Here is a 16,106-nt window from a genome sequence, read left to right as displayed (position 1 = left end):
AATTTGTAAAGTACGACAATATACTTACAGGTTATATATTTAAGTACGACAATATACGTAAATACATAACCTATAATATTTCCCCCAACGAGTCATTACTATAATCAGATAAATGCTTTCTGCATGAAGGCAGTGCATACATGATCATAGCGAGGTGTGATCTGTGATAGCGAAAACTCTTCAAAAGTGTTCCGGGCCTAACAGTGGCCGAAAAACATACATATGCCACTATATTGAGTAGACCAAATTACATTTTCAGGCTGTAAATGGCTGTGTGGTATATATAATGTATCATAATTTTGAATGGCAATATAAAGGTAATTTTTGTAATAGCATGTAGATTCCTTACACCTTTATGTTGTGTAGGAAGGGAATTTATTTGATCTGCAAGTGACGGACATGAAGACAGAATACGTGGACCACAGCTATGATCTCACGTCAGAGATAAAGGTTGAAGACACCACACCAATGCCTATTACCTTTCCTACGGTAAAGAGTGAAGTTAAGGTTAGTGTTTGACTATCTGTATACAGTTATTGTGGCTGTGTATTTTATTACATTAAATAGTTATCAGTGGCGGGATACTACTCATTGTTCTCTCTTTTTTCAGTATTTTCTGAATTTAAACTCCTTTCATTTTAGATTTCAAAAAAGATAATATTTCTCAAACATATATTTCTGGTAACAAAATATAACTATTTGACCCCCTTCACTGTTTACTCTCTTTTCCAGGAAGAATCGTTCAGTCACCATATAGTTCAGCAGGAAGAGACATTGCCAGTTCCTTTAAAGCAGGATGAGAGGTAAGTGTAGTGGGAAATTTGTCCTCCATTGTTTCCCAACTTCATTTATATGTTGGCAGGGGACTTATATTTTAATGTAAGATTAGATTAGATTAGATTAGATCTTTATTAGCCGAATAGAAATACAAGCATTCATGGCGTCGTCAGTACACAAGAAAAATGACATAACATACAATATAATACAAAAATAGACTTAATTCTAAATAAATTTAACAGTTTAATATTACGTGACATGCAAAAAAAAGAAAAAAATATATATGTGACAAGCTAGATCTTCAGTCTCCACTGTTCTATCTAGTATCTTCTCTTTTTGCTTTTCCCTGTCTTTTCTTCAACTCTGAGTTACCTGAAACATAAATGATCAAGGGCAGTATCAAGAAACGTTAAATTCTAAAATTTTAAATTTAGATATTCATTTGTGCAAAATGGCATATGTGTTAATAAAATGTTCTTTACCTCTTTTTTTAATTTTCTTATGTTAAGTTCTTTGATTTTCTGTGGAAGTTTATTATATAAATTGCTGCCTCTATGTGATATGCTGTTAAGACTTCTGGTAAGCCTGTGGTAATTCAGATGTATGTTTTGGGATGTTCTGGTGTTATATTCATGATAGGTTGAATTTGTTGTTTTGATGAATAAAGCACACTGTTTCTAAAATATATATGCAGGGTACAGGTAAGATTTTTAGTTCTCTGAAAATTTTTATACTTTCAGTCCGAATAGGAACTTTTTTAATGATTTTGAGTATTCTTTTCTGCAATTTGAGGACTTGTGTCACTTTTGGTGAAGATCCCCAAGTAATAATGCCATATGATAGTATTGAATGAACATATCCAAAATAGACTGATATTAAAAGTTCCATGGATGATATCTTCGCAAGGACTCGAAAAGCATAACATAAGCGACTCTGCTGTTTGCTAGCAATTATAGGTATAATCTTTTCGCTGTAAGAAAAATCCTAATATAAACAATAGCACGTGACTAAAGTGAGGCTTCATTGGCCGCTATGTGGCGCCATAGATTCTCAGTACGTGTTCCCGCCTACTGTTGTACATTCTATTTCATGTTAAACATTTCCCGTTACTCGTGAAGTAGGCCTAACCTCACTACTATGCATTCGTTTGCTTAGGAAACATTTACTTTATAATTACTGTAATTAAAACTCACTTAACTTATTATGTACATTTAAGACTATTTGTTTTTCTCCACTTTTGAGAGGGTTTCCACTCTTATGTTTAATAACCACACACACCGAGGATGCAGAAGCCATACTTCAGTACCACGTGCTTACAACGTGAACAACTACGAGCTCAAGTGACGCCAGCTTGTTACAAGAACAGACTACTTCGGTATTACTGTTGGTATTCATCCGCGTTCATAGTACATAACAAAATATAAAAGTAGCTTTTCTTTTACATATGAGTGAAGTTATATGTTTCATTGTATTTAACAACTAGAAATCAATTTTTTATTTTCAAATAATACAAGATGATAGTTTCCAAATACGGACTATATTTTCCTGCGTCGTGTTAGTGTTTCGACTGGGAGCAAATCACGGGTATGACAGCCACATGCTTGTGTTTACATTAGGATTTCTCTTACAGCGAAAACAGTATAGGGATGTGGTTGTAGATATGGATGGTTTATATAAATTTTGGTACTGAAATGCTGTAAGATGTCATGTGGCCAACATACTAGACTTACTTATACATGGTGATTCACGAGGATTTACCGTCATTTATGGAGCTTATTTCCGAAGACATTCTGAGAAAAAAATGTGATATAAACATGTCGTATTCTCAATATTTTAAAAGTTATGTTAATTTGAAGTTGTTAGTAAAATACTAATTTCTTTAGTTTTAAGGGTAAAAAATATTAAAAATAGGGAATGTACTATTGATATTAGTTAAAAAAAGTACAAACTTAATCATTTAAAAAAATGATCTGAATACAAAAGTAGTAATACATAATAAATATACAATTTCCTAAGCAAATTAATTTATCGCAAATCTCAATAATTTATTGGTTCAGACTTGCACTTACGTCTGGTTTTAGTGCATGTTTAAACCAATGTAATAACCATTAAGATTCTAAACCTTAGTTATCTGCTCCTCTTCACAATTTACTACCATGAATATTTTTAAATCAATTTTTTTTTTTTAAGCATCTAAATTTATTCTATAACTTTCATATTTATGTTTAATTATGCCTATTAACTAATTATTTCGTGTCATCAAACCGTACCGTCATCATCAGGTTAGCAGTTGTGAATGAACTATTGAGAAGTGTTATTTCTTTAACTGGCTACTGTTCTGAAGCTAAAAATGTGTTGTTTATTGCTTTGTACAGATTTTATTTTCTAATTTTTAACTAGAAAGACATCATTCGTACATACGTATCACAAAAATTGTTGCAAATCATACGACTTAAGGAACTTAATTCTTCACAGTTTAATTATGCATCCTAATGTACAGTCTTAAAGAATTTACAAGAGTGGCGTGTTTTGTCACAATTGAGGGGTTGGGTGCAAGAAAGACACTTGTCTCAAATGCAAGTTTTGAGAAAATTGATGTTTAAAATTCAAACTGTAATAATGTTATTGAATCATCTTCGATAATAACGAGGCTTATGCCATATGGAATATAGTTGTCTTTAGTAACTACTTTCAAACATATTTTGTACCGCATATAAAAAGGAAATACTGAAAACGAGTAAAATAAAAGACCATGAATCTGCCCTTCTTGCACAGAACACGTTAAAACGAGTAAACATGAAGTGTTGTGAATAAATCCAAAAACAAATAATAATTTTAACCTTTAATACATTATACCAAATGAAAATATCGAACTTCTCTAACAATTTGTGGTGTTATGAAAACAAATACAAGTACTGGGCCTTAAGTAAATAAAAACAAAAGACAATGAGTGTGTTACTGTAAACACTAGTATGTTCAAGTATTACAGATGTTCATCTTGATAGTCACTGCCTGAATCAACATCTATGTCGTCATATTCAGTGGCGTCATTTTGAGTACTAGAAATAAAAATGTTTCTATCATACCACTCCCTTTCTTCAGTTGACAAGAACTTCATAAGGTCTCTTAGGTCGTCTAGCTTGCTCTCTTTGATGGACGGTGCTTGAAGTTCTCCGAAGTCAAGAAGTTCCAGCTTGTGATCTTGCCAATACTTGAAGGGCTCCAAGACAGCTGCGTATGATTTGGATGCAGATGTTATGCCGAAATGAGAATAGTGTGTCCGAACACTCTCTTGGGTTTTAAACTTATTAGTTTTGCTTGTTGGCTCAGCTCTGAATAGTGTGTCAGTCCTTGGTGAGACGTGAACCTTCTCGAATGTCAAATGGACTTGGATTTTTTCGACAGCTAGAAAATATCTTTACGTATGATTCAGGAGTACAAAGTCTTTCTTGCCGTTTTTTTCACAGTCCTGTAGAGTCCAAAGTTACGGTCGCAAACACAACACGAATGGCAGTCTACTGGAAAAATATGCTCAATATGCAAATTCTGCCCATAATCAAACTCAAAAACCAAAACACTTTGATCACCACGAGCCAGACAGATCATTCTGTCTTTGAGTTGTATGTATGCATTGACATTGTTCTTATGAATCTGATAGCTTTGCGTTCGAATATTTTCTTTGAGTAAAATCTCACATTGAGCGCAGAAGTAACAAGTATCCGTGCAAGGCTTCCGGAATGAGAACTCAGAGTTTTTTCTAAAGTATCGATGATATGTTGCGTACTTCATCTGAAGTCTCTGTCCAGTCTTTCCACGAAAAAACTCAGAGAATAAATTGAATAATTCCCGGACGTTTAGACCAGGATTATCAAAATATTTTCTCGACTTTGAGGCGGCACAATAGTATGTAGTTTTGTGTGGAAGCATTACTAATGTTCTTGTACTAAATCCCAAACTTTGGAGGGAATCTTGTTCGGTCGATTAGAAAGATTTCCCCTCATGTCAGCAAGTACAGATGATGTCCCCACACACAGCTTTTTCTGGATGGTTAGCATTGGAAAAGTTCTATCACAAACTGCTTACTCATTCATTCATTCATTTATTTTATTTCATAGATCTTACATGAGCAATGAAGCTTTAAGATGTGGAACATGTCAACATTTTACAATATTACAATTACAATTTTATAAATTTTTATAGTTTTACAATTTAGTAATTTTCTACAATTTTGTACAATTTTTTTACATTTTTTTACATTTTGGCGAGATGTAGTGAGATGAGATGAGATCCGAGGATTCGCCAAAATATTACCCGGCATTTGCCTTTTCGGTGGGGGAAACCTCGGAAAAACCCAACCAGGTAATCAAATCAAAGGCGTTGATGCCAAGGACTCGCCATAGACCATCCGGCTTCAGTCCCACGGCTGGGGAAAACCTCCGAAGAAACCAAAGTCCAAAGGGGGATCCAACCCAAGCCCGAACGCAGCTCCGGATCAGCAGCCCAGCGAGTCTGTCGACTGATCTACATCGATGGCTCTACTAAAAGTGTACAATACATAGCCAATCAGATTATTAAATTTACAAATGCAAACGATCATTCATAAGTTGAGCTATATTATAATACAAAACAAGGAAGTTAATTAAATTTAAGGCATAAACAATTCAACCAGTTGTGATATACAGAAATTGATAATACATATCATGCAAACTACTTCAAATTACAAACACAAACAATTTATCAGTAGAGCTATATAGTTTACTATTCAATTTAAAGCATATACAATTCATCGGCCAAAATTATACAAATATATACAATACAAAGTAGCATACTTTCATTAAGCTATACAAATTTGTGCAATTAATATCAAGTAGATTAATTCAATTTATAATCATAAACAATTCATCAGTTGAGCTATACATATTACCATTCAATTTACAGTAGGTCTATATACAATTCATCAGTAGAGCTACACAGACTAGTAATCATTTTAAGAACATATACAATTCATCAGCCAAACTATACAAACATATACAATCAAATTAGTTCAATTTACAAACTTCTTTTCGTTAAGCTATACAATTCATATGAAGTAGATTAATTCAATTTACAAGCTTAAACAATTCATCAGTTGACCTATGCAGTATACTATTCAATTTACAGTACATACAATTCATCAGTTATGCTAAACAAAAAATACAATACATAGTAAACAGATTAAGTCAATATAAAAACATATTTTAGTTGAGCTATATAAAATTGTACATGTCATTTAAGTAGAATAATTCAATTCACAAGCATAAACAATTCATCAATTGTGTAGAAGGTATGTAGAAATTTGGTTAATTCTTTTCTGAACCTTTTCTCGTTGTTCTTCAAATCTTTAAGATAATTACGTTCTAAATGTATCACTTCATATTTCCAGTTAAAAATCCTAGGAATATACTTGGGTTTTGCTGTGCATTCTTTCGGCTGTACAGGGATTAATATTGTTGCGAGATACATGTCCTGTTGTCCCTTGTCAGCCATGGATAGAAAGTCGTGGAAAAGAGACTTCTGTTCACCAATAGTTACGTGCTTGCAACATTGTTTGTTACAGCAGTTGTGGACTCGTTGAAACTTCTTCTTTGCTATGACTGTGCCGGTAGTAGCAAGATATTGCTTACCTGATGCTCGGTTGACATTTGCTATATTTCTTTTCCACTTACTTTTATCCACACGCTTCTTCAAACCCTTTCCCTTCTCAACAACAGCCTCACTGTGCGTAGAAGCTGTGGATCCCGTAGTAGCACTCGTGACTCTTCCGAATTACTAGAAAAACGAATTACAGACTGAGGAGCACAACACCAAACAAGTATACTGTACCATAACCTCAAGCAAATACTTTACAGCAGGAAACGTCAGTGCCTATTTGAGTTCATGACAAAGAAAAAAAGAGTACAGAAATGTGATCTATGCAGGCCTTTACATTTTCGTTACTCCTGACCCCTATGATCACAGTATTGAACTAAAACTTGGTGGTCATATACATAACAGATCAGAGAACACAATAAAGTGTTTTACTCAAAAAGGGCACATTCTCTAAAATGCCCTTCTTGCACTCAGCCCCTCAATTGTTGTAATAAATGCGTATGAAAATGTAATTTTGTAGTTAAAAATCGGAAAAAAAAATTTGTAGGAAGCAATTATGGAATTCACAACATATCTTTAGCTTCAGAATACTAATTTACTAAAGATGTAATTAATTAGTCCAACAGAATAATATCTGTTATAGTACCAATTAATATTTGAGGAGAAAATTCGCTCCGGCGCCGGGATTCGAACCCGGGTCCTTGATTCTACGTACCAAGCGCTCTGACTGCTGAGCTACGCCGAATTCAATCCACAGTATCGCATCGAACTCTCGCCCTGTTATTTCCCTTTTCTGGCCTGACTCCAAGTTGGGCATATACGTTGACGTATACATTTCAAGTCAACTGCCATGATACAAGGAGCACACTCAGCTGAGTGACTACTGGCCGGGATTCCGCAGTAAAGTGCACAGTAATCTGTACAGAATCGTGCACTGCTAGCTAGACGAATTTACTAAAAATGTTAATAATTACTCCAACAGAATAATATCACGTTCATAAAATTGTAGGTCGAAAACCTTTGAACGTCATTGTACACTGATGTTCAAAGATATCTGACGTACGATTTTATGATCGTGTAAGCGAACTTTCTACCAATGGGTTAAGTCAGAACCAAAGATATAAGAAACTGACAAACTTTGGAGCAGTTCTGCACCTTTCTCAATGGGTGACTCTATTATTGGGATGGGTAAAAAAAGTATTTGGTAGAATGTCGATGTAGATTAAATATAAATTATCCTCATAATTGACATTGTCAGCGGTTTCCTGCTAAATCTAATTTTTTTTACACAATCATTAGAGGAGGATGAACTTTTGAATTTCATAATGGGGATATAATTATGTACTGTTGGCGACACTTACACGAACAAGTTATCGAAAACTTGGGGTCGTGTGCCTTTGAACGTCAGTGTACGAAGCTTAAAAGTAGAATGCATTGATCAACTCTTGAGAATAAGAGTTACATTCATAGTTTTGAACATAAGTTTGAAAATAATGACTTACTACATATAATAAGCAATTATTCAGTAAGTAATTACAAAACTGTATTTGAAAATATAATAGAGTTACGTCAAATATATTTCTTCTAACAAATGCAGTGAAGGCCGTGGTTATGGCTAGTTACTAAATAAAATTGAATGTGTCCATGCATAGCGATTGAGACATCAAAATGTACTGTTATTATCTGCTGGTGTAATTTGATTCCTTCGATATTAATTATATATTCATGTACATATATATTGTCCTATATTTGATATCACGATAGTGACTATTATGTAAACTGATGAAATTTCATTTCAGCTTTGTGGATAATGATGAGACGAATGTGTCAAGAGCAAAATGCGATGTAATTGCTCATCAAGAAGACAAATCGACTCAGTGTCGCAGCTATATACTTGACAACACAATTGGTACTGACATTGGCCATAATTCTATGAAGTGTGATATATGTAACAGGATATTCGTAACCTCGCAGTCTCTGAGAAGTCATTTCCGGTCTCATAGTTCGAAAAAGTCATACAAATGTGATAATTGTGGGAAATATTTCTCCTATATCAGTCAATTGAAGAGGCATGCACTCTTACACGGGGACGAGATGCCTTTTCATTGTGATGTGTGTGGAAAATGTTTCAGAACACCGTCGTATTTCAAGGCACATGCAAGGATTCACACAGATGAAAGACAACTCAAGTGCAAGGTGTGTGGAAAGTGTTTCGTGACTTCGAGTGATTTAAAAAGGCATGGCCTCCTACATACGGACGAGAGGCCATTTCATTGCAATATCTGTGGAAAGTCTTTCAGGTCATTACCTAATTACAAGGTACATGCAAGGGTACACTCAGGCGAGAAGCCATTCCATTGCAATTGCTGTGGAAAGTCGTTCACAGCGTTAGCAAGTTTGAATGCCCACGCACGTTTACACACAGGGTATCGGCCATTTAAGTGCGATGTTTGTGGAAAGTGCTTTACGATATCAGGATATCTAAAAATACATGCACGCATACACACAGGCTACCGGCCGTTCAAATGCGATGTGTGTGGGAAATGTTTCACTACATCGGGAAATTTGAAAGCACATGCACGTTTACACACAGGCGCTCGGCCGTACAAATGTGATATTTGTGGAAAGTGTTTCTCGGTGTCGGGACGATTAAAGGAACATGTAAGCTTACACACAGGAGATCGGCCATACAAATGCGAGATTTGTGGAAAATGTTTCTCGTTGTCGAGATATTTACAGAGACATAAACACATGCACAAAGACGAAAGGCATTGAATTGAAATGTGTGTGAGTGTGTCTCCATTCGGCTTCTAGGTTCCCAGTATAATTTAAAGTCCGAATCCAAAAGATCTGATACCAAAGCTGGACATTTTCGTAGATGTTCTTGATCAATGAGTTTTCTAGGTTACATAGGATGCATTTTGGTGAACCAAAAATTCCAATTTTAGACAAGTGTGCTGCTAACCAGTTGTGGCCAGTTAACATCCAAAATCTTGCTACAGCATCATGTCGAAGAGAATGAGGTATATGTTCTTTTTCGGTAAGCAATAGTAGTATTTAGTAGTATGGATAATCAGTGTGGTTTTAGGCGTAATAGATCAACTATTGACCAGATATTTTGTATTCGACAGATAATGGAGAAAAAATGGGAGTATAAGAGTACAGTGCATCAGTTATTCATAGATTTCAAAAAGGCATATGACTCGGTTAAGAGAGATGTTTTATATGATATTCTTATTGAATTTGGTATTCCCAAGAAACTAGTTCAATTAATTAAAATGTATCTCAGTGAAACGTACAGCAGAGTGCGTATAGATCAGTTTCTGTCAGATGCGTTTCCAATTCACTGCGGGCTAAATCAAGGAGATGCACTATCACCTTTACGAGGCACGATCGAATACACAAACTCGAAAAATCATTCAAATGCGAGGTATGCGGAAAGTGTTTCTCACAATTGAGACTTATGAAGATACATGAACGTATTCACTCCTTCAAATGCGAGGTATGTGGAAAGTATTTCTCACAATTGGGGCGCTTACAAAAACACGCACGCATTCACACAGGTGAGAGGTCATTCAAATGTGAGGTGTGAGGAAAGTGTTTCACAGTTTCGTCAGATTTAAAGAGGCACGTTCAAATACACACAGGCGAAAGTCCATTCAAATCCGCCGTATGTGGAAAGTGTTTCTCACGATTGGGACATATGTATAGACACGAACGTATTCACAAACATGCAGGCAATCTCACAGGCGAAAGGTCATTCAAACGTGAGGTGTGTGCAAAGTCTTTCTCATCAATTGATTCATTAAAGGGACATACACGCTCTCATACTAGTGAAGGCCATTGAAATGCGAGGTGTGAGGGAAGTGTTTCACCTATGACACTATGTGAAAAGGCATATATCTTTAAATTGAGACCAGTGCTATTTTTTTTTAATTTATTTATTGTCTGTTTGAATTGGGTCGCGTTACGTAAAGTTAACATTACTATTTGGTACCATATATTAGCTTTCCGAGCCATTAAAGTCTGCTTTAGGTTTGGATTCAGTCGAATTTGGACCTAAGATATCGCAGTTTGGTTTATTATCCTGAAAACACGTTGATTAGCATGCGCCAAATGTTTTTAACATAGAATAAAACTGGTTATAATTAATACCTGGATCTGAGCATAATGAAACAGTAAAATAAACAAGCAAATAAGAACGAAAAATGGTGGAAATAAGGAGCAAAATAAACAGAAATAAATACACGGAAACAGTAAAATGAGCACAAAAAATGGTGACAATAAGCCTTTAAGTAATTATAATTTGTTTAAAATTTTCTAACGTTTTTAATGTGTTTGAAGGCAGTTATAGTACTTTTCTTAGAAATTGCTGTATTAAAATTGAAATTTCAATAAATATTACGTTTGATAAGGTGTAATGTGTTACGTATAGTTAATGGGTGCTCTTTTTTGGTGTTTTAATCACTGTGGTATAAAAGCAATGGTTAACCTTTATTTTGATAAGGTCACCTTCATCTCATGCCTTAAAGAACTTATTTCAAAATGAAATACTTGTCTGTTTTCACATTCACCCCATGCGGGGAGAAGATGGCCAAATAACGTTTCATTAAAATTAAGGATTATGTACGTGAACGACCACAAATATTATCAGAAAATGCAGGCCCTAAATTTCTAAAATGTTACAGCGAAATGAACTCACAATTGGACAACAATTACAAGGTACCACAACAAGAGTTATTAGAACTTAAATATCTGATAAAAATATAAAAAAGGTTACTAATAATATATTTCAAACCAATTTACTTTTTAATTTAAATTAATTTTTCCATAATTTCAAAATTTTTACACATCATTTCATAACTCCACAACCGTTAGACATAGAATTCTGAAATTTTGTACACTGCTTTAACACGCATTTATGCAAAAATAGACTACAATAATGCCCGTTTCTTTGAAAACAGAAAAATTAGGTCACGAAACATTATGTAAATTTTAACATATTTTATATAGAACAAAAAAATTAATTGTATTAACATAAACAACTCTACATGTCTGAGAGTAATCATCTTTACAGAAATAAGTGTTTATTACATGCAGGAAAAATATTATAGCTGCTAGAGATACCATAACTGTTATGGTTACCAAATGATGTAACTGCACAATTTTTTTTTCATACTTTGACAAAACTGGTTTGAAATATATTATTAGCAGGGAACGGATTTATATGGACTAAAAATATATGAAATATGTAAATATATATGTAGTTATTTTTACCAAAATATGGAATTAAATATGGATTTTTACCAAAATATGGAATTAAATATGGACTTAAAATTATAAAAAAATGACTATGTACGTTAAATATTGGTACATTTTAATCAAACTAAACAAAAAATATAATGGACGTACCTTATCTTCCAATGTAGTTTCAACAAAACACAATTTTTATTGTCTGTTACCATAACAATAGGTTACAAACATTTCTTTCAAGTGCTGAAAAGTGAATCTTCTTCTATTGTCTCTGAGGATAGATTTATACTGACTAAAAGAGCGTTCGACGTCACAAGAAGTAACTGGTACATAATTCAATTTCACAATGTCTGCTGGGGATAAGTCCAAGTTAATCTTCACTGTTGATTCACCACTCATCACAGCAACAACCTTTTGTAGTTCTTCATATCCAGGGTTTTTTGAAAGTACAGTGTCCACCTTAGCTCTTACTGCATCTGCAACTTTACCTCTACCACGATTCAGTTGTTCCACAGTACTATTTATAATTTCAAAACTTTCAGATAGTGAAAGGTGCCTATTTTGGAGACTTTTGAGCGTTTTTATGATGCATGAAAATGTATGCTGAATGTGAGCTAAGTCATTCTTCACACTTATGTCACAGGTAACTGTTTTCGCAGTATCAATTGAGACTGCATCTTCAGAGTCCAATGCAAGGAGAACATTGTTAATAGAGTCTATATGTTCGGCATAATATTCAACTGCTTCTAGCCATGTACCCCATCTAGTTAAAATTGGCTTTGGTGGCAATGGAATTTCAGGGTACATTTCTTTCAACACGTTAACTCTACTGGGAGCTTTGAGAAATACTTTTTTCACTGATGAAATCAACAAATCTACTTTAGGGAAATTGTCTCTGACCACTTCTGCCACACGATGAAATGCATGCGCCACACAAGTAAAATGAGTCAATTTAGGATATACAACAGATAATGCTTGTCCAGCTTTGACCATATAAGGGGCAGCATCGCTAATAAAGAATAACACATTATCGTACATAATACCCTTTGGCCACAGGATACCCATAGCTTCGTTGAACAGTTTAACTATAGTTTTGTTATTGCACTTTTCTAGAACATCACAATGTAAAATAATTCGTTCAGAATATTGTTCACTTAACAAACCGATAACTACATTACCAACAAGTCTACCTTCTTTGTCGGGAGTCTCATCAATGGAAACCCAAATTGAACTATCTTTAATTTCATCTCTTATCTTCTGTATTGTCTCATCATAGATGGATGGAGCGTACGTCTTCCTAAGTGTTGACTCATCCGGGATTGTATGTTGAGTATATTTTTCAAGGAATTCCCTGAAGACCTTATTCTTTAGTTTGTAGAGAGGAATATCAGCAGAGATGAGAGAACGGCACAGGTCGATGTTAAACTCAGATCTTACATTCGATGTTGTTGGTTGTGTTAAAAACAATTGTCTCTGCTTGGAATTTAGTTGTTTGTTGGCCTGATGTTTACTAGTTGTAATGTGTTGTTGCACCAGGAACTTTTGTGTAGATGATACTGCACACTGACACAAATTACAAAATAATATTTTATTGTCAGTTGATAAACCATCTTCTTTAAATTCTGAAATGTAACTTGTTAGTTTTGATTTTAAATTGACTGAATGACGTACTTTTGGCATATTTACCGTCTTTATAGTATGATTTACAAAACTGAACCTATGTGTACTCTGACTGGCATTTAACTGTTGAGCTGCACAACTGAAGTCTGTTAAAAATTTTAAATTAAATTAATACAGTTTTGTAACTTACTTTCCCATTGTTGATAGGACTGCTAATTTTCAAATAACTCTGATGTTAAAGGGATTACTGAACATGTGTTTAAATCTCTATTGTTGAAATGTATTTTTAAAAGTTAATGGAATTTTGTTTTGTTTTATTGTTAAACCTAATATAATATGGACTGTTTTATATGAAATATGGAAAATATATGGAAATTAACGAAAATATGTACTAAACTCTAAAATATGGAAAAATATGGAAAATAAAAGTAGGATTTTTCAACCCTACACATTGTGAAACATAAAGATAATGCAAAATATAAATTATATTAGCTTTATAAGTAAATATGTATTTACATATAAATCCTTTCCCTGATTATTAGTAACCTTTTTTATACTTTTATCAGATATTTAAGTTCTATTAAGTGTTGTTGTGGTACCTTGTAATTTTTGTTCAATTTTGAGTACATTTTCTTATAAAATTTTAGAAATTTAGTGCCTGCATTTTCTGATATTTGTGGTTGTTCACGTACATATACCCTTAAGCCTACTTATAATAGCGAAAGTATGTTTGCTCTGATTAAATTCTATTCATCAGATACACACCTTTCTTTATATGCTTTCACAAAACAAAATTTAAAAATAATCTGAACGCCACAGTTATGCAAAGCTCAGAATTTGTCACCTTCACCTCGTTTTATGGTATTTAATGTAGCCTTGAGGACTTTACTAATAGACTGTAGTATATTATGCACACTACTTTGTCCTTTTACAAGTATAGTTAGTAAGCAGAGAAACTTAGTTAATCTCCAATGATTTATATTGGGTGTACAGTGTGTTGTAGTGAAAGTGAAGTGAGCTTGAACCAAATTTTGAGAATATGGATTTTATTAATTTGTCCTACAGAATAATCTCTGTAATGTTGACAATTAATATTTCAGAGTTATAGTGACAGAGAAATGAGATTGATTTACATTGAAGGGGTGTGAGTTGCAGTAAACGTCCTAAAATAGCTTGCAATTGGATCTAGACTAGCGATTTTGAGGTTAATATAGCAAGTATTGTTTTTTTTATTTTATTGGGTTATTTTACGACGCTGTATCAACATCTATGTATATAGTAAGTAGGAATCTATGGAATAATAAGGGTATAATTGATGTTTTGTTATTTGAAATGTTATATCAGTGAAGAAGTGTTTTGTGTCACTGAAGTGTGTTTGTATTAGTGAAGTTTTATAGTTTATGTGGTAGTGCAAAGTCCTTGAACAGTGAAATGTTTTTGAAGTGTTAGTGAAATCAGGATAGTGTGAGTGAAATGTGTCGTAGTTCCAGTGCAGCGAATGAGTTGACAGTGAAATGAGTGTAGTGCTGAAAGAAACTTGTGCATATATGAACAGATCATATATACTCGTGGGTGTAAGTTGGAACTTAGGATTCAGATACAAATTAGATTTACTTTAAATGCTATTTTTATGTTCTCGTGACGAGAATATTGTACGAAATGGAAATATAAAAATTGGAAATTTATCTTTTGAAGAGGTAGAGAAGTTCAAATATCTGGGAGCAACAGTAACAAATATAAATGATACTTTGGAGGAAATTAAACACAGAATAAATATGGGAAATGCCTGTTATTATTCGGTTGAGAAACTTTTATCATCCAGTCTGCTGTCAAAAAATCTGAAAGTCAGAATTTATAAAACAGTTATATTACCGGTTGTTCTGTATGGTTGTGAAACTTGGACTCTCACTTTGAGAGAGGAAAGACAGAGATTAAGGGTGTTTGAGAATAAGGTGCTTAGGAAAATATTTTGGGCTAAGAGGGATGAAATTACAGGAGGATTGAGAAAGATACACAATACAGAACTGCACGCATTGTATTCTTCACCTGACATAATTAGGAACATTAAATCCAGACGTTTGAGATGGGCAGGGCATGTAGCACGTATGGGCGAATCCAGAAATGCATATAGAGTGTTAGTTGGGAGGCCGGAGGGAAAAAGATCTTTAGTGAGGCCGAGACGTAGATGGGAGGATAATATTAAAATGGATTTGAGGGAGGTGGGGGTATGTTGATAGAGACTGGATTAATCTTGCTCAGCATAGGGACCAATGGCGAGGTTATGTGAGGGTAGCAAAGAACCTCCGGGTTCCTTAAAAGCCAGTAAGTATGTAAGATATTTTAGGTAATCTTGCTTCATTTAATTTAGGATGCTCCTAGTTTATATTATTATTATTATTAGTAGTAGTAGTAGTAATTGTAATAAATTATTAATTTTCATTATGTGTGAAATATTAGTTTCCACTGCCACAGAGTATTTACCCATTTGCAGTGTGAGTAAATACATACATACAAAATCTCGGCATCGCTACAGACCAGTGTGACCACGTTGTGCAATATTGAATTATTAGGCAGGATGCAATTTGAGTATATCGTATAGAAAAACGTATTCTGTAATGATCTGTAATTCTAATGGTTTGTATATTGTCATGTACCTAATCTGTGGTATCATTTTCATTTGTCACTTGTATCCTTCTTGGTTTTGCAATTTCCACAAACAAGAGTGTATATCTGAATAAATATTTGTCACACTCTTCTTATGAACTACAAGTACCTAGCTTACTGGTTTTTTTTTTTTTTATGAAATTAATATCTAAAACCCTATGATC

The 16,106-nt window shown here is 33.9% G+C and overlaps 1 protein-coding gene across 1 annotated transcript in view; it reads left to right on the top strand.

Moving 5' to 3' along the window:
* Positions 1-16,047, top strand: part of LOC138692001 (zinc finger protein 235-like) — a 40,798-nt gene extending 24,751 nt beyond the window's left edge. Inside the window, exons 6-8 of the mRNA XM_069814740.1 lie at positions 367-507; positions 733-803; positions 8,205-16,047. Of these exons, the coding sequence (XP_069670841.1) occupies positions 367-507; positions 733-803; positions 8,205-9,180 (1,188 nt within the window). The 3' untranslated portion in view covers positions 9,181-16,047. The remainder of the gene's footprint in view (positions 1-366; positions 508-732; positions 804-8,204) is intronic.
* The last annotated feature ends 59 nt before the right edge of the window (positions 16,048-16,106 follow it).

This window comes from Periplaneta americana, chromosome 16 (assembly GCF_040183065.1).
Source record: "Periplaneta americana isolate PAMFEO1 chromosome 16, P.americana_PAMFEO1_priV1, whole genome shotgun sequence".
In the NCBI taxonomy this organism is placed as follows: Eukaryota; Metazoa; Arthropoda; class Insecta; order Blattodea; family Blattidae; genus Periplaneta; species Periplaneta americana.
This window is presented reverse-complemented; position numbering and strand designations above follow the sequence as displayed.